Here is a 22,115-nt window from a genome sequence, read left to right as displayed (position 1 = left end):
CTACATTTCACAAAATATACATGTTTGCAAATTCTACCTATCTATTTATCTCTCTTATTCTTTATCTACAATAAAACCAGATACAGATGCATCACGTGATATTGATCCTATCTCAGTGGTAATTTAGGAAGCACTGGATAGTGCATAGAATAAGGAGGAATAGAAGTGAAAACCCTAAAAATTTCTGGGAAATTTGAAGGAATCTTTGACTTGCGCAGTAAAGACAATTAGGCTAAAGTACAAATCACAATGACTAGTTGGACAAAATTAGAAAAATTTAATTTGTATCAAAATCTAATATATACTATTAAAATTATTTTGATCTTCAAGATTTATAATTATGTATTTTGTTGTAACACACTTGACTTTGAATCATTTTACAATAACTCTATTGAATTAGAAGGTAATTATTAACCCATAAATATCTGATTGAGACTATCGCCTCAGATACACACCTCTTGATGAAGTGAAGACAGCAAGAGCTGCTTGGTCGGTTTAGACAAAGATAAAAAGTAACATTATGTTGTTTTAATTTTGGTAAGTTTGATTGACCACATGTGTAATTTTCAAGGGTCAGTTAAATGGGTACAGCCCCTTCCTCCTTCCTCCCCCCTCCCCCTACCACAAGTTAATGTATGGATGTATGTTGCTATCATGTATAAATCAGCTGTTTAAAAACAAACATAAGAGCGCAACCTAGTTTTATAATATAAATACTGAGACCAATATTTTTTGTAAATTTTCTTACATAATTATATTTTTTAAGGCTTAAAATGCACATCAAATTCATTTTTAATCCATTGTGAATAGGGAAGAGAAAGGTGGATTCTTGGCTACAAGGCTTTTAGTAAATTACTGCAAAAGGAATTTATTTTGAATATTTTTTATGAATAATTACTGAAATCATGTTATTTACTAACAGCCTTATAGCCATTTTTGTCTTTCAAATGTTCCAATTTTATTTCAGGCTAGCCAGGCAGAATCTTCTACCTGGATTCTATTCTATACTTTATCTTCTTTGGGATAGTGTCATGTGTGGCGTCATAAAAATACGTCTAAAAAAGAGGGATGAGAGTAGAAGTGGGAAAGGAAACACGTATTTGTATGACGCATTACACTTTCTCTTCTAATTTATTTTTTATTTATCTCTTTTCTCTTTCTCTCTTTCTCTCTTCTATCTATCTATCTATGTATATATTTATCTCTATTTCATATCTATTTTACTCTCTCCTTTTTCTATCTCATTTTCTTTCTTTCTCTATTTCCTTCTCTCTCTCTCTCTCTCTCGCTAAAATAATTCATCCCTTTACTCAACCCCTTCTCTTTCTATTGGATGAACAAACTGACAAATAATTGAGGTCCATATTAGCAAGCTAAATTGGTGACAAATTTTCCCTGTCACTAGATCTATGTATATCTTTTATCCATTGCTAAAGACCACTTTTAAAATGCTAGAACAATCGATAAATATATTATTACTTGGATGTTGCACCAGATTTTCATATACTCTGATAAAGTGAATTTCGCAGCAAGCTAAAATAATAAAAAACCTTTACTCCATCCTCTCACTTTCTATTGGATGAACGAACTGACAATAGATCCATGTATATCCTATATCCATTGCCCAGGACCCCGAGGAAGAAAATACAGCGAAACTTCATCTATCTATCTATCTCACTATCTTACCAAATATCTATCTATCTATCCATTGCTAGGACCTCGAAGAGGAAAATACAGCGGAACTTCATTTATCTATCTATCTCACTATATATCTATCTCTCTATCTCACTATATATCTATCTATCTATCTATCTATCTATCTATCTCCCTATCTCGCTATATATCTATCTATCTATCCATTGCTAGGACCCCAATGAAGAAAATACAGCGGAACTTCATCTATCTATCTTCCTCTCTATATATCTATATATCTATCTATCTCACTATATATCTATCTGTCTATCCATTGCTAGGACCCCGAGGAAGAAAATACAGCGGAACAGTTGAAGTTAAAGCTACCCCCACCCTCACAGGACACCATGGATGAGATAGGTATAGATAGATAGATAGATAGATAGATAGATAGTTAGATAGATAGATAGATAGATAGATAGATAGATAGATAGATAGATAGATAGTTAGATAGATAGATAGATAGATAGATAGATAGATAGATAGATAGATAGATAGATAGATAGATAGATAGATAGATAGATAGATAGATAGATAGATAGATAGATAGATAGATCAATCAATCAAAACTAACTGCTGTGTCCCTAAAATCTAGGGGGTATTTATCCAAAGTGTTAATGAAGAGACTGATAATAGCTTAAAACCATCCCAAGGCGTACATCTAAAAATAAAATAGTCTAAAACTATTCCAGGATCTTTATGAAGCTTAACTGAAATAGATAACCCAAAAAGTTCAGTAGTTATTGGAATCTTAAGCTTCAGACAAAAAAAACCTTTACTACTTAATGTGATAGGATAAATATTTTAGACAACATAGAAGGAGAGGAGAGCCAGCTAGAGGAGGGAATATACAACATAGATACATAGATAAATAGACAGACAGACAGGTTAATACATACAATAAAAATGAAAAATATTTTAGACAACATAGAAATTGAGGACAGCCAACCCGAGGATGGAAACTACAACAATGACAATGATGACTATGACGATATGGGCAGCAATGTCGCGCAAATCAACTCAGGTAGCTGTGTTTAGTTCCCTAAGAAAATGGGGATAGAAGTCACTGTTTTTGGCCTGCCTATTCTATTGACGTCATATTAGAGGGGGAAAAGAAAGGGAAGGGTGGAAGAAACCCCCCCCTAGAAAAGAGATGGGGTATAGGGTATTTCCTAAGGTCAATACAATAGGTAGGCCAAAAGCAGTGACATCTATCCCCATTTTCCTAGAGCACTATAGACAGCTAGTCAATTCAGGCTCCCTAGATGAACAAGAGGGGCCGCCGAGGGAGACCGCTAATATCAGCGGGGTTGATGACGAAAATGTTGGCGGTGGTGAGCATGAAAGGTCGAGTGGCGAGCATGAAAATTCTGGCGGCGCAAAAGAAGTTGTTGAGAAGGCAAAGAAACACGTTACTATGAAAGAAAGTCCGAATGTCAAGTAAGGATTTTTTTTCCTAATTCAGGTACCCAAAGTATTTAATAGAACCCAAAGTTTTATTATTTGCAGACTTAAGAACTTTGGGTATTTTTTTATTAAAGTTAATTAATTGGTTCATTAAGTTAGGTGTCAAAAAGTTTCAACCAATAATTTTAATCTACAGATCGAGTAATTGTTTTACATTAAATTATCGTGCATTGTCTTATCCCTTTAGATTCCTGGGACGAGTTACGTATATGATCATTTATTTAGACGAGCTATAAGAAATATAAATGAAAGATACGTGGCTCTATCTAAGCAATATTTTATTTAGACGAGCTATAAGAAATATAAATGACAGATACGTGGCTCTAACACAACAATATTTTATTTAGACGAGCTATAAGAAATATAAATGACAGATACGTGGCTCTAACACAACAATATTTTATTTAGACGAGCTATAAGAAATATAAATAACAGATATGTGGCTCTAACAAAGCAATATTTTATTTAGACGAGCTATAAGAAAACTAAATTACATAAACATGGCTCTAACAAAGCAGTATTTTATTTAGACGAGCTATAAGAAATATAAATGAAAAATATGTGGCTCTAACAAAGCAATATTTTATTTAGACGAGCTATAGGAAAACTAAATTACATAAACGTGGCTCTAACAAAGCAATATTTTATTTAGACGAGCTATAAGAAATATAAATGAAAGATACGTGGCTCTAACAAAGCAATATTTTATTTAGACGAGCTATAAGAAAACTAAATTACATAAACGTGGCTCTAACAAAGCAATATTTTATTTAGACAAGCTATAAGAAATATAAATGAAAGATACGTGGCTCTAACACAACAATATTTTATTTAGACAAGCTATAAGAAATATAAATGATAGATACGTGGCTCTAACAAAGCAATATTTTATTTAGACTAGCTATAAGAAATATAAATGGCTTTAACTAAGCAATATTTTATTTAGACTAGCTATAAGAAATATAAATGACAGATACGTGGCTCTAACAAAGCAATATTTTATTTAGACTAGCTATAAGAAATATAAATGGCTTTAACTAAGCAATATTTTATTTAGACTAGCTATAAGAAATATAAATGATAGATACGTGGCTCTAACAAAGCAATATTTTATTTAGACTAGCTATAAGAAATATAAATGGCTTTAACTAAGCAATATTTTATTTAGACTAGCTATAAAAAATATAAATGACAGATACGTGGCTCTAACAAAGCAATATTCTATTTAGACTAGCTATAAGAAATATAAATGGCTTTAACTAAGCAATATTTTATTTAGACTAGCTATAAGAAATATAAATGATAGATACGTGGCTCTAACAAAGCAATATTTTATTTAGACTAGCTATAAGAAATATAAATGGCTTTAACAAAGCAATATTTTATTTAGACGAGCTATAAGAAATATAAATGACAGATACGTGGCTCTAACACAACAATATTTTATTTAGACGAGCTATAAGAAATATAAATGACAGATACGTGGCTCTAACTAAGTAATATTTTATTTAGACGTGCTATAAGAAATATAAATGACAGATACGTGGCTCTGACACAACGACTTTGGGCCAGCACTGGTTCTCTAGGTCGAGCTTTCATTTAAACATATGAAAATATTGTTATAAATCTTTGGGGACTGGTGAAATAAACAACCCAATAACCCCTTCCTTCCTGCCCTCTAGTAGAGATGATTCAAACATAACATTGTGCTTTGTTGTCAAAGGAATCAGTATTTTAAAAATTAGATGAGTATAGTACATAATCATCACTTAAAACAAATTTTGTGAAGAAAAAAAAACATGTTTTTAATGAACATACAGACATTATAATAACGATTTTAGAGTTACTACAAATTCTATATCGTATATTACTTCAGGAATCACCATGCCAAGTTTAAAATCGTAAAGACAATTCTAACATGCCTAAATTAACCATAAGAACTATCCTTTAAAACTTGACTAATATTGAATTGATTTACTATTTAGATGGTACCTAATTTTTCAAGGAATCACCATTCCAAAATCCAAAGAATAATTAGTTCATGTAAATATTTATGTCCAAATAAGTAAATATTTAACATAATTAAAATGGGCTTTGTATCAATGTTCATGTAGACGCTACGCTATATGGTACACAAAAAAAAATTTTTCATTTTTTAGAAAGTAGATGGCGCAAAGTAGGGTTTTCAAATATTTTAATTAAAGGCTAAATGAAACTTAAATTTTTAAAAAATAGAATGTATCTAATTTTTTAATTTAAAAAGATAAGTTTTTGTAAACTTAATGAATAATCTTAGGTTTTAATTAATGAGTCAAGTGTAAATTTAAAAAAAAAAACATTTTGTATTTTATTTCATATGATGTCATTAAGATAACATCTAAATTTCGAACGAGCAGTATTTGATGTGCTAAGGTTCCATAGCTTAATTATGTCAAAACTCAACTCTAAAACAATGATGCAAAGTTGTTTTCCGTGTGAGGGGGGGGGGGGGTGTAGTAGAGCAATTTTATCGTTTCAAAGGGATAAATGGGTAAAATACCCCTTATGAAAACACACCTATTAGTTGTTACAAGTGGAAAGGCATGATGACCCCTTTTAAAAAAGAAGGGGGGGGGGGTTAAATTATCTATTTTCCTCTTACCCCATTTTTTTCATGAAAACCCCTTCCAGTATGTCTTCGAAACCGATTAATATCCGCTGGATTAGAATCGGTTCTTAGCCTTGCTAAAAAAAAACATCTTTAGTATGCTGTATTACAGACAATTTTCCATGAATATCACAATAAAAAAAATAGCTGAGTTTTAAATTTTTAGTTTTTTTATCTAAATATCCGCGGAAAGCTGTTTATAATACGATGCGTTTAATAATATCACCCAATTTTCCCCCATTTCTCATATATGTGTACGTCTAAGACGCGGTAAAAAAACGATAGGCAAAGACAAAAGATTTTCTAGTACAAGTTTTTGACACGAGGCGTCGCATGTTTATTTATATATCAGAGTCAAAAGCTTTTTATTTATATTTTTTTTATTTTTGTTTTATATTTGATAAACTTTAATAATAATTGTATTGTTTTTTATTTAAATACTTTATTTTAGATAGTTGAATTATGAGTCAAGTTTATTTTATGATGTTTGTTTTACTATATTTTTAAAATACTTTTCACCTTTATCAGATTCCTAAATTTTTTATTTAGGTCCTGAATTTTTGAAGAGCTATGCTCTAATTATGTCATAAGTTGATTAAACCCTTGAATCTAATCGCTTGAGTTCTGGCCCTATTTAGGCACCTTTAAATATATTTCGATGGTTACCTTAAAACTTTCATTGCACAACCTTTGACTTGAAGTCCTTACTGGGCATGGCGTTAAGTTGCGCCTGTTTATGGGCCAGGGCATTCCCCCTACTCTTACTATTAATGTCAAGCATCTAACATAGCAGAAGTATATTTAACTTTATTGGTAAAATAAGAGAACTTAAAATAAAATTAACCTTTTGTCAAAGACTGTAATTTTTAAATGCTCAAATTATCTTCTAGTGGCTTATCCCTATGAAAATTGTAAAAAGTAGATTTTAATATCCCTACGAAAATAGTAAAAAGGAGGAGATTTTAAGAATTTAAGAAGGGTTGGTTTTACCCCCACTCCCTCTCTCCCTCCACCCTCCTCAAAAAAGGGGGGGAGGGGTGATAATGATGAGATACACTGAAACAGCTTGTGTGAGGGGGGAGTAAATTAAATCAAACATTCAAACTTTAGTTTATATATTTAACGCTAGGTGTAGCATTTTCGTCTTTATTACAAGTTTAATGATAAAATAATTATTAGAATGTAATTCATTATATTTATAAATATTTTTAAGTTAATTTTTTGTTTACTTTGATATATTTTAAAATTTTAATGCAGAAATTGGTTGAATTTGTTTAAAAATTAAAACTTGAATATTATAATGATTCCATTGTTTAATTACGTTAGGCACGTGTGCGACAACGTTAAGCACTTTGAAAATATATGGTAAGTTCATATATATATGACTAGCGGCTTCGCCCCTAGCCTCTAGGGGCTTTGCCCCAAGAGGTTTCATCAACTTAATTTTTCGTATTTTAGATTTAAAAAGAAAAAGTAAAAAAAAATTATTTTTTTTTTTTTTGGGGGGGGGTATTTTCATTTTTTTGGGGGGGTTGGGGGTGTCCCACCCCCCAAGAAAATAGCTTAAAACCATCACAGGACCAGTAGGTACATTCCCTGAAGAGTAGAGCCCAATCGGTTCAGTGGTTACTGAGATCTTAAGCTTCAGACGGACAGACAGACGGACAGACGGACAGACAGACGGACAGACATCGTTCTACTTTGTATTATAGATTATATACAGAGCTCAATAATAATACATTATAAAATTGATGAAACGAAAGATATGTTTATCCTAGTGTTGTAGTGATCGAAAGTGTGAGGGATTTAGGAGGCAAGAAAAAAGCTATTGTCTTGTCCCTATAGTAAATTAGTAGGTTTTAAGAATTTAAAAAAGAGTTAAAAAATTTTATGTCCCTTACTTCCTCTCTCCCCTTTGTATTTATGTCTAATTTAATATATTTTATTTATTTCAATTCATAAATCAGTTAGGTCCGTTTAATTATTATTAACTTGGACAATATAACCATTTTAAAGTTCAAGTTAGCAGATATCGATTGAATTCGATCCTTCCTGTACTTTGATGAGGTAATCTATAATACAAAGTAGAACGATGTCTGTCTGTCCGTCTGAAGCTTAAGATCTCAGTAACCGCTGAACCGATTGGGCTCTATTCTTCAGGGATTATACCTACTGGTCCTGTGATGGTTTTAAGCTGTTTTTTTGGGGGGTGGGACACCCCCAACCCCCCAAAAAATGAAAAACATCCCCCCCCCCAAAAAAAAAATAATTTCCATCCCCCCCCAAAATTTTTTTTTTAACTTTTCTTTTAAATCTAAAATACAAAAAATTGGTTTGATTAAACCTCTTGGGGCAAAGCCCCTAGAGGCTAGGGGCGAAGCCGCAAGTCTATAATACAAAGTAGAACGATGTCTGTCTGTCCGTCCGTCCGTCTGAAGCTTAAGATCTTGGTAACCACTGAACCGATCGGATTCTAATCTTCAGGGTATGTACCTATTGGTCCTGCGGTGGTTTTAAGCTATTTTCTTGGGGGGTGGGACACCCCCCCCCCAAAAAAAAATCCCCCCCTTATGTAATAAATATAGAGCGATTGCTCTAACAAATATTATCAATATTGTACACATGATTTCTTTAGTCCTTCTTATTTTTTTTTGTTGTTGTCATCTCTTGGGGCAAAGTCCCTAGAGGCTAGGCGCGAAGCCGCTAGTGCTTAAATATGATATTAGATTCTTGATAACAAGTATAATGATTGAATGGGGTAGGTAAAACTAGGCTAGAATAAAAGCTATTGACTTATACCAACCCCCCTCCCCCCAAAAATAATTAGATTTTAATAATTCTGAAAAGGGTTTAAATTTTTGAAAACCCCCACTCCCCATCCACCCTTTTAATTGAAAAGTTACTACACTCCACTTACATAGGGGGGGGGGGGGGGCCCGGGGGGGGGGGAGATAAAAAATTCCCTTGATTTCAAATATGGGAAGTAACAAGGTTTGGGGTCTGGTGGACATTACATCTAATATTTAGTTTTATCAAATAACACTAGGTGTCTCATTTTAAGTGATAAATTTTTGATTTTTATAAAATAACAACTCCAGCAAAAAAATCAATCATACGTATAATTTTTATTTTATAACATATTCACGAAAGAATATTTTTAAAGAAAAATATTTTTACATTCCACATGGCAGTACCATTTTATAAGCTATAGTAAATATATTTAAAATGTCCATTAGCAGCTTGAATGTCCATTCCTCCTTTGGTAAACTCAATTATATGACGAGCTAACGCTTTCTCTTAATTTACAATAAGGAATGGTGGGTCATTGATCCACTAGCGACTACGCCACCTCGAGGCCTCTAGGGGCACTTTGGGGGGGGGGGGTTAGTTTGTTTTATTTCAGATTTAAGAAAAAAATTTTTTTTTTTTTTTTTTGGGGGGGGGGTTACGCCATCTCATTTCTATTTTTATTCTAAAAAGACAAATTAAATTTTATTTGGGAGGGGATTTTTTTATCGGGGCGATTTCTCTTGGGCGGTTGGTGGTACCCTCCCCCAAAATAGTTAAAAACCTTTCCAGGACCTATGAAAAATAATTATCTTCGATGTTTAAGTTTTAGATATATAAATACATAATTATAATTCTTTTGTTAGTCAATAAAATAAAGTAGTTTCAAAAACTAAAACATATAGATAACTATTGATTTCACCGATTTCCATGTATGAAATACAGCGGTATTGAATTTGCGTCATTGTCAGACACTTTCGGTCAATTTATGTTAGGTATTCGCCCTAATAAGACTTTATATAAAACTTTTCGGCCACTTTTACGAGAGCACATTTTCACATATGGTAAAAAAAACTAGAGCCCATAGATGCTAGGGACGCAGTCGCTAATTGCTAAATAATGAATTCGTTGCTAATGTTCTTTTGTCTGTCTGTTTATTTGAGCTTTGCTTCACTGGCATGGATGTTGTCATCCTTGTTTTATAAATATTGAAAGTTTTGGTAACCCCTAGCTTCTCCTTCTCTCCCGGCCCATCCACCCTCTTTAATTGAAAAGACATTTCCCTCCACTTACAAAAGGGGGAAGGTAGAATTAGTGCACTGGAGCAGATTTTGTGTTGGGAGGGGGGGAGGGAGTGAAATTATTTCAAACATTCAATACTTTAGTTAAACTTTTTAACGTTAGGTGTCGCATTAAAATGTTAAATTATAATATTTTTTATCAATTTATTCATTAAACGTCATATAATTTATACATCACTTTTACAATTCAATTCTATACTGAAAAAAAACATACAATAATGTTTAGAGTATTGTTTTTTGTAAAAAGCAGTTTAAATAGTTTAATTTTGGCTTTTAGTAATTAAAAAATGAGAGCTTTTAGCAGCTTCTTCATTAACTACCGATTGAAAGCCTGTAAGATGTGATTTATGAAGAGCGAGAGCTCACATATATTTAAAAGAGGCTACGCCCTAGAAGCCTTCAGGTGCCCTGGTGGTAGAAGGGGGAAGGTCGACCTCATCTCATTTTAAATTTGAGTATCCAAAGAGTAACAATATATTTTTGGAGTGGTGGGGGGTGAAGACACCCCCCCCAAAAATTGTTTAAAACCTTCTCAGGACTTATAGGAAGCATCACTATAAAGGAGAACAATATAGGTTCTGCGGTTAGCGAGATTCTTTGGGACAGACAAAAAACGCTTATTTCTTTATATAATAGGATATGTCTTTTTTTAGCATAAATGATTACTAACCGATTGTTGTTCTATCCTTGCTTATTAAGTACATATATTTATGGATATTATGACAGGGGAAAAATTTTTGACATGGAACTCATATATTGGTCAGTAGAAGGCGAGGGGGTTGGATTGGGGGTATTTTTATTAGAGAACATGCAAATCTGGTGTCCATTGATTTAATATAAATTCTATTTATAGCCTAAGCAAATTTTTTTGCAGGCTTCTGACTATTGATAAATATTTTATGCGTTGCTATCTTATATTTGACACTGTTCGTTTGTCTGCCCGTGTATTTAAGCTTTGCTTCGCTGGCATGGATGTTGTCATCCTTGTTTTATAAATATTGAAAGTTTTGGTAACCCCTTCTCCTTCTCCCCCCATCCACCCTCTTTAATTGAAAAAACATTTCCCTCCACTTACAAAAGGGGGAAGGTAGAATTAGTACACTGAAACAGCTTATGTGTAGGGGTGGGGGAGAAATTACTTCAAACATTCAATACTTTAGTTAATTTATTTAACGTTAGGTGTCGCAATACAATATTAAATTATAATATTTTTCATCAATAATTTCATAAAACGTTATATAATTTAAACATTACGTTTACAATTTTATTTTTTACTGAGAAATACATAAAGTTTTGTTCAGAGTATTATTTTTTTTGTCAAAGCAATTTTAATAAGTTAAATTTGGCTTTTGGCTAAAAAAAATGAGAAGGAAAGTCAGCCTCTACCTTGGCCATCAGCTCGGGAATCTCATTTTTGAAGAGCGAGAGCTCATACATTTATATATAGGTGCACTTTTGGTAGGAGGGAAAAGTCGAGCTCATCATAATATAAATTTGAGTATTAAAAAGAGTATAAAATATATTTTTGGAGTGGTGGGGGGTGAAGACACCCTCCCCAAAAATTTTTTAAAATCTTTTCAGAACCTGTATGTAATAGGATATGTCTTTTTTAAGCATAAATGATTACTAACCGTTTGTTGTTCTATCCTTGCTTATTAAGTACATATATTTATGGATATTATGACAGGGGAAAAATTTTTGACATGGAACTCATATATTGGTCGGTAGAAGGCGAGGGGTTTGATTAGGGGTATAGTTATTTTAGACTGCTGTAAGTTTAACTTTATAAGAGAACATGCAAATCTGGTGCTCATTGATTTATTATAAATTCTATTTATAGCCTAAGCAAAAAAACGATGTCTAATATGATATATTATACTTAAAATTTTTTGCAGGCTTCTGACTATTGTTAAATATTGAATGCGTTGCTATCTTATATTTGCCAATGCCCGTTTGTCTGACCATTTAGTTGAGCTTTCCTTGTATGTATGTTGTCATCCTTGTTTTATAAAAATTGAAAGTTTTGGTAACCCCTTCTCCCTTTTTCCTCATCCACCCTCTTTTATTGAAAAGACATTTCCCTTACAAAAGGGGGAAGGTAGAATTAGTCCACTGGAGCAGCTTTTGTGTTGGGGGGGGGGGGGGAGAAATTACTTCAAACATTCAATACTTTAGTTAATTTATTTAACAGTAGATGTCGCATTTACATTTTTCATTTTATAATTAATTATTATTAAAGCGTAATTTATCATATTTATAAATAAAATTTACATATAGATATTGACTTAATTTGTCTAATTTGACATCTTTTATATCTTAATTGATAAATTTGTTGAGGTAGTTTCATTATTTTAAATTTGTATAATAAAGAAATTTCAATGGCTATTATTGAAAAACAAATATTTTCAACCGTATAAGCATATACTATGTCAATGAATGTGTGATGAGCTAGTGCTCAATTTTACTGAGTTTGCATGAATGAAAACTAAGATCTTCTCCCTGCAAAAGAATAAAAATAGATTATAAGAATTTAGAAATGCTTGAGGGGGTTTAATGCCGAACCCTTCCACATTTACTTCAAGTCATTTCAAAAATTAAAATCTATGGAAAGGGTAATCTTGTGCATCATCACTAGGGCTGTAAATCAATTCCTCTGCTATTGTCTTATCCCTGGAATAAAAACTTATGAGTAAGAATTTGGGATGCGTTGGTTTATCACCCTTTGTAATTAGAATGAAATTTTCCTACTTCCACTTAAAATGGGGAAAGGTAAAAATAGTAAACTAAGGCAACTTTTGTAAAGGGAGTGGGGGGGGGGGAGGATAGTCGCTACTCTAATTTAATTATTTAACATTAGGTGTTGCGTTTTAATCTTTAATTTCAAATTCTTACTTCAATATATTCGTTATAAACGTCATATAATTTAAATTTACACGTTTTAAATTAAATTTTATATTGAAAAAAAGGTTTTGGTTGAAATTCTTTTTTTTTTCAGGTAGTTTGAACAATTGATATTTGCAATTTCATAACATAAGAATATGTTATGCAGCAAGTCCATTCTTAGAGTTTCTTTGTTATCCCTGAAATTGATAGTTGTAGCGCAACAGCGTTAACCATTATAAGTCCTCAAACTGTATTGTACCAATGCATTAAGGTAATTAGTGGTGCGCCTGTAACATCTAGGGGACCCCATATCCATAGAGAGGGGTTGTTGTTTAAAAGTAGCCTTAAACTATCCTTAAAACTAGACTTTTGGTTAGTGAGATCTGAACATTCAAACAAAAAAATACATATCATCTTGAAGCTTAAATTTTTGATGAATTCTGCATCTGTTTAGTTCTCCAAGGGATAGTTGCATGAAGTGTGCATTTCAGAAAAAAAATTTAAGCAAAAAATTCAAGTATAACATCTAACATTTATAATTTTGTATTTCAATAAATAACAATCAATTACGCACCACTTAAATAGTCGTCATGCTATTTTTGTGAAAGCAGGATGGTCATTTATGTTGCATATTAGGGTGGGTTCATATCGGAATTAGACAAAGCGGGGATAAGCAACAGATAAAATTAACCTTAAAAACATTTCTGACCGAAAAAGAATTTTAAAAAATTGAGTTTTAGAACACGACCACTTAAAAATATAATTCATTACTTATTAGTATGCAAAGACGACATTCAAAAATTTTTTTGAATCAGAACTATGGCTTCATGGTGCTCCCTGGAAAGGCCTTGAGGAGCTGAATCAGGAACTTTTGTCCGTTTCAAAATATCTCGTTCCTGGCCTTAGAAATCACTAAAAAACAAAAAAATTTAAGGTTTATTGAGAATTGTTCAATTTGTAGAGGGTTTTTAGATTTTCTCAGGCTAGGAACGAGATTTTTTTAAACGGTCAAAAGTTCCTGACTCAGCTCCTCAAGGCATTTCCAGGGAGCACCATGAAGCTAATTCTGATTTAATAAATTTTTGACTCCCATTTACAAATAGCTATACAATAGAATGTCTGGTCGTCAGCGGTTTTAAGACTTAGGATAAATTTTAAATCATCCAGAGGTGTATTATATCTATATAAATTGAGTGCAGATCCCCGCTTTGGCCTCAGAAAAAAAATGTCCAAAATTGACCCACCCTATTGCATATGTCCAAAGATTAAAGTAATATATATAGAGCGATAAATAGTATATGTAACAATCACCCCTTTTCAAAGGCCTTCTACTAACTTTGGGTTGGGTCTTTCAGATCAGCTGAATTTTTCAAAAATGTAAATACAACCGGGTGCTGGCAAAAGAACAAAAGGCAAATTGTAAACTAATGTTATTACAAGGACGCCCAAGCTTTTTACTTTGTATTGGGGTAAAATTATGGGTTCTATACGTTTAAGGGGAGTAATCAAACGTATCTTAAAAAAAACTTGAGGGGTGTAAAATAAGAAATTCAAAGTCTAAAGGGGTAAACACCCCTTTACCTTTTTACTTGGACGTCTATGTATGACCTTTAATGATTTCTGTATTTTTCCTAGTTAATTTCGTTTTTGTATTGTTTAAATACTGTTCATTTGTTGAAAAATATTTTGAAAATTATCTATTGATCTCATATAACTGACAATAACCCAATAGTTTAAAATAAGGACATAGATAATTTTCCAACACCTCATGGATAGCTCAACCCTTTACGGAAAAATAATTGAAAACAACGTAAATTCAGGCAAAAAATAAATTTGGGAACATCTGCAATATATTAGTTCTATATTTGTCGCTAGGTGTCACTAAAAACTTGATAATTATGATTTACAAGAAAGTATTTACATCATAAAGAAAAATGTCTTGTTAATCACAAATAACTAGGTTTAAAAATACAGTAGTGTAAATCGGAAAAGATGATTATGAATATAATTTTATTGTCGGGAGCCTAGTTGTGAGAAATTGATAATGACAGTTTTAAATACTTTTTATAAGTTTATACAAAAATGGCAATTTTTCACAAAAATGGCAATTTTTCACAAAAATTGTCTCTTTCTTTTTCAAAAAGCAGAAGAAAGCCTTAAACAGCTGAATTTAGAAAGCAAAGTTGAATGAATTTATTTTCGTCTGCTGAGCTTTAGGTCTTTGCAATTGGAAATCAAATAGTAAGCTCTTTATACATCTATACTATAAATTTATTGTAACAACCACCCCTTTTCAAAGGCCTTCTACCGACTTTTGGTTGGGTCTTCGAAATCAGCTGAATCTTTCAAAAATGTAAATACAGCCGGGCGCTGGCAAAAGAACCAAGAACAAATTGTAAACTACTGTTAACACAAGGACGCCCAAGCTTTTTACTTAGCATGGGGGTAAAATGAGGATTTCTATATGTTCAAGGGGAGTAATGTAATGTATTTAAAAAAACTTGAGGGGTGTAAGGGATAAACACCCCTTTACTTGGACGTCTATGTATCAGCTATAATGATTTCTGCATTTTACCTAGTAAATTTCGTTTTTGCATTGTTTAAATACTGTTCATTTGTTGAAAAATATTTTGAAAATTATCTATTGATCTCATGAAACTGACAATAACCCAATTATTGAAATAAGGACATAGTTAATTTGCCACCACCTCGAGGGAGAGCTCAACCCTTTATGGAAAAATAATTGAAAACAACGTAAATACAGGCAAAAAATAAATTTGGGAACATCTGCAATAGATTAGTTCTACATTTGTCGCTAGATGTCACTAAAAACTTGATAATTTTGATTTGCAACAAAGTATTCACATCATTAAGAAAAATGTCTTATTAATCACAAATAACTAGGTTTAAAAATGCAGTATTGTAAATCGGAAAAGATGATTACGAATATAATTGTATAGCCAGGAGCCTTGTTGTGAAAAATTGATAATGCCAGTTTTAAATACTTTTTATAAGTTTAGACAGAAATGGCAATTTTTCACAAAAATTTTCCCTTTCTTTTTTAAAAAGCAGAAGAAAGCATTAAACAGCTGAAATTAGTAAGCAAAGTTTAATGAAATTATTTTTCGTCTGCAACGCTCTAGGTCTTTGCAATTGGAAATCAAATAGTAAGCTCTTTATACATCTATACTATAAATTTATTGTCCAAAGTCTTGATATTTTTAAAACTACCTGGTAGAAAATTGAAATTATCTCAGTTATATATGTCATATAGATGTAGATTAAACTATTTAACAGAAAAAAATATGCAGTTTACAAAATTCAAGTTAAAATGCACTTCGTGCAACTACCCCATTAGGGTTCATATAGTTCCCTGGGAGTTTAAGGCTATTATTTCAATCTTTGAATACACAGCAGCCTCTATATAATATATTTATTCTAATGCTATATATCGAATATCCCAAAAACTAATCAATTGATATTTTAGTATTAAACTATAGTATAACTATAACCTATTGAAAGCGAGATCTTAACGGACAAACAATAAAGCTTATTTCTACTTTATACATTTGAACAGTTGACAATAAGCAATATATTTAAACTTTTATTGTTATTGTGACACCACCCACCACCCCCTCCCCCAACACCCCTATTACTCGATGATGTCAACCCTTTTCTTGAATTGGGGAAGTTAAAAAAGTTTTGGGTGTGGGGGCCAATACATCGAATATTCAATACAATTTAGTTCTATTACATAATACTAGAGGTCTCATTTATACTGTTAAATCTAAATTTTTGTAAAGTATCACAATTCAAATAACAAAAATTATTGTAAATTTGATCTTAAATTTTATAACATATACATGAAAGAATATCGTTTAAGAAAATCATTTATACATTATACAAGATAGTTTTATTTTATAAACTATGGTAAATTTTATTAATGAATTTTCCTTTACTATACAAAGATTCCAGACAGTTTGTCGTTTGTTGCTGGTTTTCATCATTTTATGTCGAGCGTAAGCTAATATGGTTAACTTAGGCCATGTTAGAATTGTGTTACCGATTTAAACTTGGCTTGGTGATTTCTGTAGTAGTAAGGTACGGCTTAGAAAGTGTAGCAACTATATACTCGTTGCCAGCATATTTAAATCATTTGATTTTAATATTTTTTACAACAATTTTTATGTGATGTAATTAGCTTATTCAACTAATTTTTGGATTACTGATTGCTTGGACAACAATGTACAATGTTATAAGTGAAGTATGTTCTTAAAACAGGATCCTGCATTTAAGCAACTTAGCAGAAATTTTGATACTTATAAATTCATATTATGTTTGTTCAGCTGTCAATCTACAAGTGTTGATAATTGTTTATCCTACTTTTCAGAGCTTAGCCTTTATGGATTTTGTCATCCTTGTTATATTACAAACTGACAAGCTGATGTGCCTCAAGTATCTCTGCTTTGCATAAAAGAAATAGGCAAATTAAATAGATAAAAGAACCATCCAAAGACCAAAATATAAAGATTAAACAGCCAAAGACCATCCCCCTAAGTACTTAAATTCTTCTGTAAAATGAAAAACTCAATCGGCTAAAATGTAGAACCTATTCGATCCAGCATTTTCCGAAATCTTTTGTTTCAGACAGAAAATTTTTTATAATATGTATTATAGGATTTGGTTCAGGTTACTAATTGAACTATTTAAGGTGTTAAATTGTTAGGGGAGGAGTAGCACTAAATCCCCACCCCTCCTCATATTAATCTTTATAATCCTTTGTTCGATTAAAGTAAGGGGGAGGGTAAATTTACTAATTTAGGCATTAAGGAAAGGTAAGAAGGGGGGCGGGGACTGAGGAAAGAGGATATTACAACAAATAGTCGTTATTTAAATTTAAATATTTGACGTTAGGATTCGCATTAAAAATTTTCATTTAAAATCATAAGATAATATATTTTTAAAAACTTTATTAAGTATAAATTAATTTAGTTTAACATATGGGTATTTACATATATAACTCATATTTTTTTGCTTTTGTATGTTAATGAAAGCAAGTAATTTTAAAATTAAAAGTTTTATTATAAGAATATTTCAAGATACCGTCAATCAAAGCGTTGTCTAAATAACTTTTTAAGTCTGAACAATTTTGTTTGGGTAACTACCCTAATTAGTTTTACTTAACTATACGTACAAATTTATGAGAAGGTATAATGATAGTATTGTTAAAATATGAATCTAAATTATAATTCAATGTCATTGCTAACATCAAGTACGTTGGCCGGGATAATTACACAAAATAAAAAAAACGTCCTACCGATTCCACAGTGCATGATAATACCTAAAATTGTTGGATTACTCTAAAATTGTTTGGCATAAGTACGTATGTTTTGGTTGTTTTAATTATAAATTAATTTCTCTGTCCTCATATTAAAGTAACAGGATGTCTTTATGAATGTCTGCAAACAATTGTTAGCCTATTATAAAATATGATGCATGTGTGTGTGTCTTTTTTGTACAGGCTTCTAAAGCAAGTATTCAATGCATTGTTACCCAGGAATGGAGGGGCATTGGACTGTTTATTATACTAGTCCCCAAAGTTTCATATTGCCTTTTTCTTATTCGTTGGCTTAACAACTTTGTTGACTATTATTAAATATCAATTGGGTGATTCATTATGTTGATTGTTCAATAATTTTAACCACTAATTGTACCTACAGAAGGGGTAATTTTGTGTATTATCATAAGTTATGTACATAAATTTGTCGCCCAATGCCTTATCCATTTAAATTCCTGATTGTTACCTTACATTTGCCAATGTTCATTTTGAGCTTGTACATTTAGTTGAGCTTCGCTTTTATGGATGTTGTCATCCTTGTTGTATACATAAATATATGATGTTTGTTTTATCGGACAAAAGTTTTCTTCTTATTGAAAAAGCAATATAAAAAGAATTTAATTAATGTTCCTAAAGTTGTACATAATTGTTACAACTTTTTAAAAGCGAAGCTTTTCTATAATTAGGATCGGTCCGTCCGTACGTCCGTCGGTCCGTCCGTAACGGATAGCTTTTTTCGTTAATTTAGGCATGTTAGAATTGTCCTATCGATTTCAAATTTTGCATAGTGATTCCTTTAGTAGTTAGGTACGAGTTATAAAGCAACTCTATAATCATTACCAAAGTGTCCGTACGTCCATTTTAAACATGTAGATTTTTTTACTTTTTTAACAACTAATTTTTATGTGATCTAATCATCCGATTGATCTGATTTTTGGTATATTGATTCCTGGGACAACAAAGTATGATGTTACAAGCGAAGCAACTCTATAATCAAGTCCTAGAAATGTAAGTATGTCCTTTAACAATATCCTGTATAAAGCAGTTATTCTACAAATTTACTTAAGATTTTGCTTCAACTCTTATACATTTATATTCTGATTATTCAGTTCTGACATTATATAAGTGTTAATGTCCGTTTGTCCTACCGTTTCAGTGCTTCGCTTTTATGGATGTTGTCATCCTTGTTTATTTATGTTTAGTCGAAGCGAAGCTAATTTATAATTCACTTTATATATACGTCAAACCGTCCGTCAATGCTGGATAGCTCTTTTAATTAGTTTAGGCACGTTAGAATTGTTCTATCAATTTTAAACTTGACATGATGATGGTGTAGAAAGCAAGGCAACTCTATAATTATTTTCCGAATGTTTTTTTATAATATAATTTTTCTATTAAGCTTTCCTATATTTTTGGCATAATGGTTCCTAGGGCAACAAGGTACAATCGTACAATATTACAATATTACAAGCGAATCATATACATAATCAAATCCTAAAAATGTTTGTCCTTAAGTATTCTGTATTTAAGCAATTTAGCAACATATTTACATACACTTTTTCTAGACTTAAAAACATTTATATTCTTTTATTAAGTGCTGACACTCTATAAGTGTAAATGTTTGCTTGTTTTGCCGTTTTGCTGGAAATTTTAAATCACATTATCTCATTCGTTGACAGTAAAGCTTTATTAAAATGTGATTGGGAATGTACATCAATTTATCGGCCATTGTCTTATCCCTTTAGTTCCCTGAAATAATCAGCAGTGTATCTGAAATATCAGCCGGGAAAAGTACATTTCCCCCAATTCCTGACAATTCTAACATGCCCAAATTAACGAAAAAAGCTATCCGTTACGGACTGACGTACGGACCGACCCAAAATACAGAAAAGCTTCGCTTTAAAAAGTATGAAAACAAGGATGACAACATCCATAAAAGCGAAGCTCTAAAACGGTAGGACAAACGGACATTAACACTTGTATGATGTCAGAACTGAATAATCAGAATGTAAATGTATAGGAGTCAAAGCAAAATTGTAAATAAATTTTTAAAAAACTGATTAAATACAGAATTTTTTCTTACATACTTACATTTTTAGGACTTGATTATTGAGATGTTTCGATATAACATTGTACTTTGTTGTCCTATAGGAATCAGTATTCCAAAACTCAAATCAATCGGATAATTTTAATATTAAATCAACATCTTTAAAATGGGCGCACGGACATTCTGATAACGATTATAGAGTTGATACGCTTTCTAAATACTACCTAACTACTACAGGAATCATCATGCAAAATTTGAAATCGATGACAATTGTAATATTCCTAAAATAATGAAAATAGCTATTCGTTACGGACGGACGTACGGACCGACCCTAATTACAGAAAAGCTTCGCTTTTTAAAAGTATGAAAAAAGTATACACTATATAATTACAGGAATAGTTATATTTGTATAGAAATAACTTCGGGGTTTGGGGCATTGGATTTATTATTACTTGGATCTTACACCAGATTTTCATGTACTCTCATAAAGTTATTCTCACAGCTGGCTAAAAAAACGATTAGAGTACAACTTAATCTCCTCCTCTCCTACTGGATGAAGGAACTGACCAATAAGTGATGTCTATGTTACCAACCTAACTTGACGACAATTTTGTATTGTCATAATATCCAAATATATTTTATATCCAATTTGAAAATAATATTTTTTGTCATCACAGCCATATTGTTCATATTATACACAAATTAATTTTAAACAAGTTAATAATGCTGATATATGTCCATCATGGATCTTAAGGGAGATGACAATGGCTGATAAATTGATGTACATCCCCAATGTTTTACACAAATTTACTCTTTCTGTAGATTACATTTAGTAGTTGAAACCTTTGGACACTCAACTTTATGAACTAACTAATTAAAATTCAACAAACGTCCCCAAAGTTGTTAAGCCAACGAATATGAAAACGTTATTATAAGAATTTGTGGAATAGTGTTATCATAGACAAAAAAACATTCTAATATTGATTTAATAACAGCAAAAACATAATCAACAGACCCTTAAATGAAAGCTCTAATCCAAAACAGAATTATCAAAAGCCCCATCTCTTGGAATGGAAGAAGAAAATATCGTTGAACCACCTTCAATTGCATCCAAGCAGTCGGGGAGGTCAAAACCATCCTTGACCTCAAAGCCCTCAATGACCTCCAAGCCATCAATGACCTCCAAACAGTCTGCAGCCTCCAAACCTCCAAGTTCAAATGGAGTTGGGTCGAAGGATTTGTCGTCAAGACCAATTTCTGCGGCTTCGCTCGGCAGGTATTGTCAAGAACAGTAATTTCTTGCATCGTAACATAAACAGCTTTCCGCGGATATTAATATAAAACAAACAAAATTAAAACTAGTTTCATTGGCCCGGGCCTTCGGGAGTTACAGTAATTTTAGGATTCATGGAAAATTGTCTGTAATACGATGCTATACATGATTTTTCCGTAAGGTTGAGAAATTTACATATACTTTTATCTCTTTATCCATCAATTTATCGATCTATACTCCTATCAATCAATTTATATATCCATTAATCAATTTTTCTATCCATCTATTCATCCATTAATCTATCTATCTATCATTCATCTAACTATCAATCTATCTATCTATCCAAGGTCTAAAAGGGTATTTTCCTCTTAGTATTATTTTTAGCGATTTCGAAATTTTGAGTACCCCTCGGCCTCCCCCCCCCCCCCCCGACAACAAAATAATAATTTAAGTAAACTATTATTATGTTGGACAGGAAGGAAGGGAGGGGTGGGAGGGAGGGAGGGTATATAGAGAGCGAGACATAAGCCTTGCCTCCTTAGTCTACCATGGCAACCAGTTAAGAAACTCAGTTCCGCACTACAAGCCAGTCAGAGGTAGACTAACATTACAAACTGTCACTACTACTGTTTATATACCCTCCCTCCCTCCCTTCCTGTAGAACATTCTGCTCTGGTATT

The 22,115-nt window shown here is 31.9% G+C and overlaps 1 protein-coding gene across 1 annotated transcript; it reads left to right on the top strand.

The window, feature by feature from the left end:
* The first annotated feature begins 2,598 nt into the window (after nucleotides 1-2,598).
* On the top strand, nucleotides 2,599-21,457 carry LOC145318128 (uncharacterized). Its single transcript, XM_080159477.1, has 4 exons — nucleotides 2,599-2,716; nucleotides 2,922-3,132; nucleotides 4,672-4,745; nucleotides 21,207-21,457. The coding sequence occupies exons 1-4, from the start codon at nucleotides 2,599-2,601 to the stop codon at nucleotides 21,455-21,457; spliced, it is 654 nt and encodes a 217-aa protein (XP_080015603.1).
* Nucleotides 21,458-22,115: the final 658 nt, after the last annotated feature.

Source organism: Acartia tonsa, chromosome 4 (genome assembly GCF_053477335.1).
Source record: "Acartia tonsa isolate MP-2025a chromosome 4, ASM5347733v1, whole genome shotgun sequence".
Classification (NCBI taxonomy): domain Eukaryota; kingdom Metazoa; phylum Arthropoda; class Copepoda; order Calanoida; family Acartiidae; genus Acartia; species Acartia tonsa.
This window is presented reverse-complemented; position numbering and strand designations above follow the sequence as displayed.

Coding starts and splice junctions, on each gene's coding strand:
- LOC145318128 (XM_080159477.1), top strand. CDS start 2,599: ATGAAAAATATTTTAGACAACATAGAAATTGAGGACAGCCAACCCGAG. Junction 3,133..4,671: donor AAAGAAAGTCCGAATGTCAA/GTAAGGATTTTT, acceptor TATTTTATTTAG/ACGTGCTATAAGAAATATAA. Junction 4,746..21,206: donor GGCCAGCACTGGTTCTCTAG/GTCGAGCTTTCA, acceptor AATCCAAAACAG/AATTATCAAAAGCCCCATCT.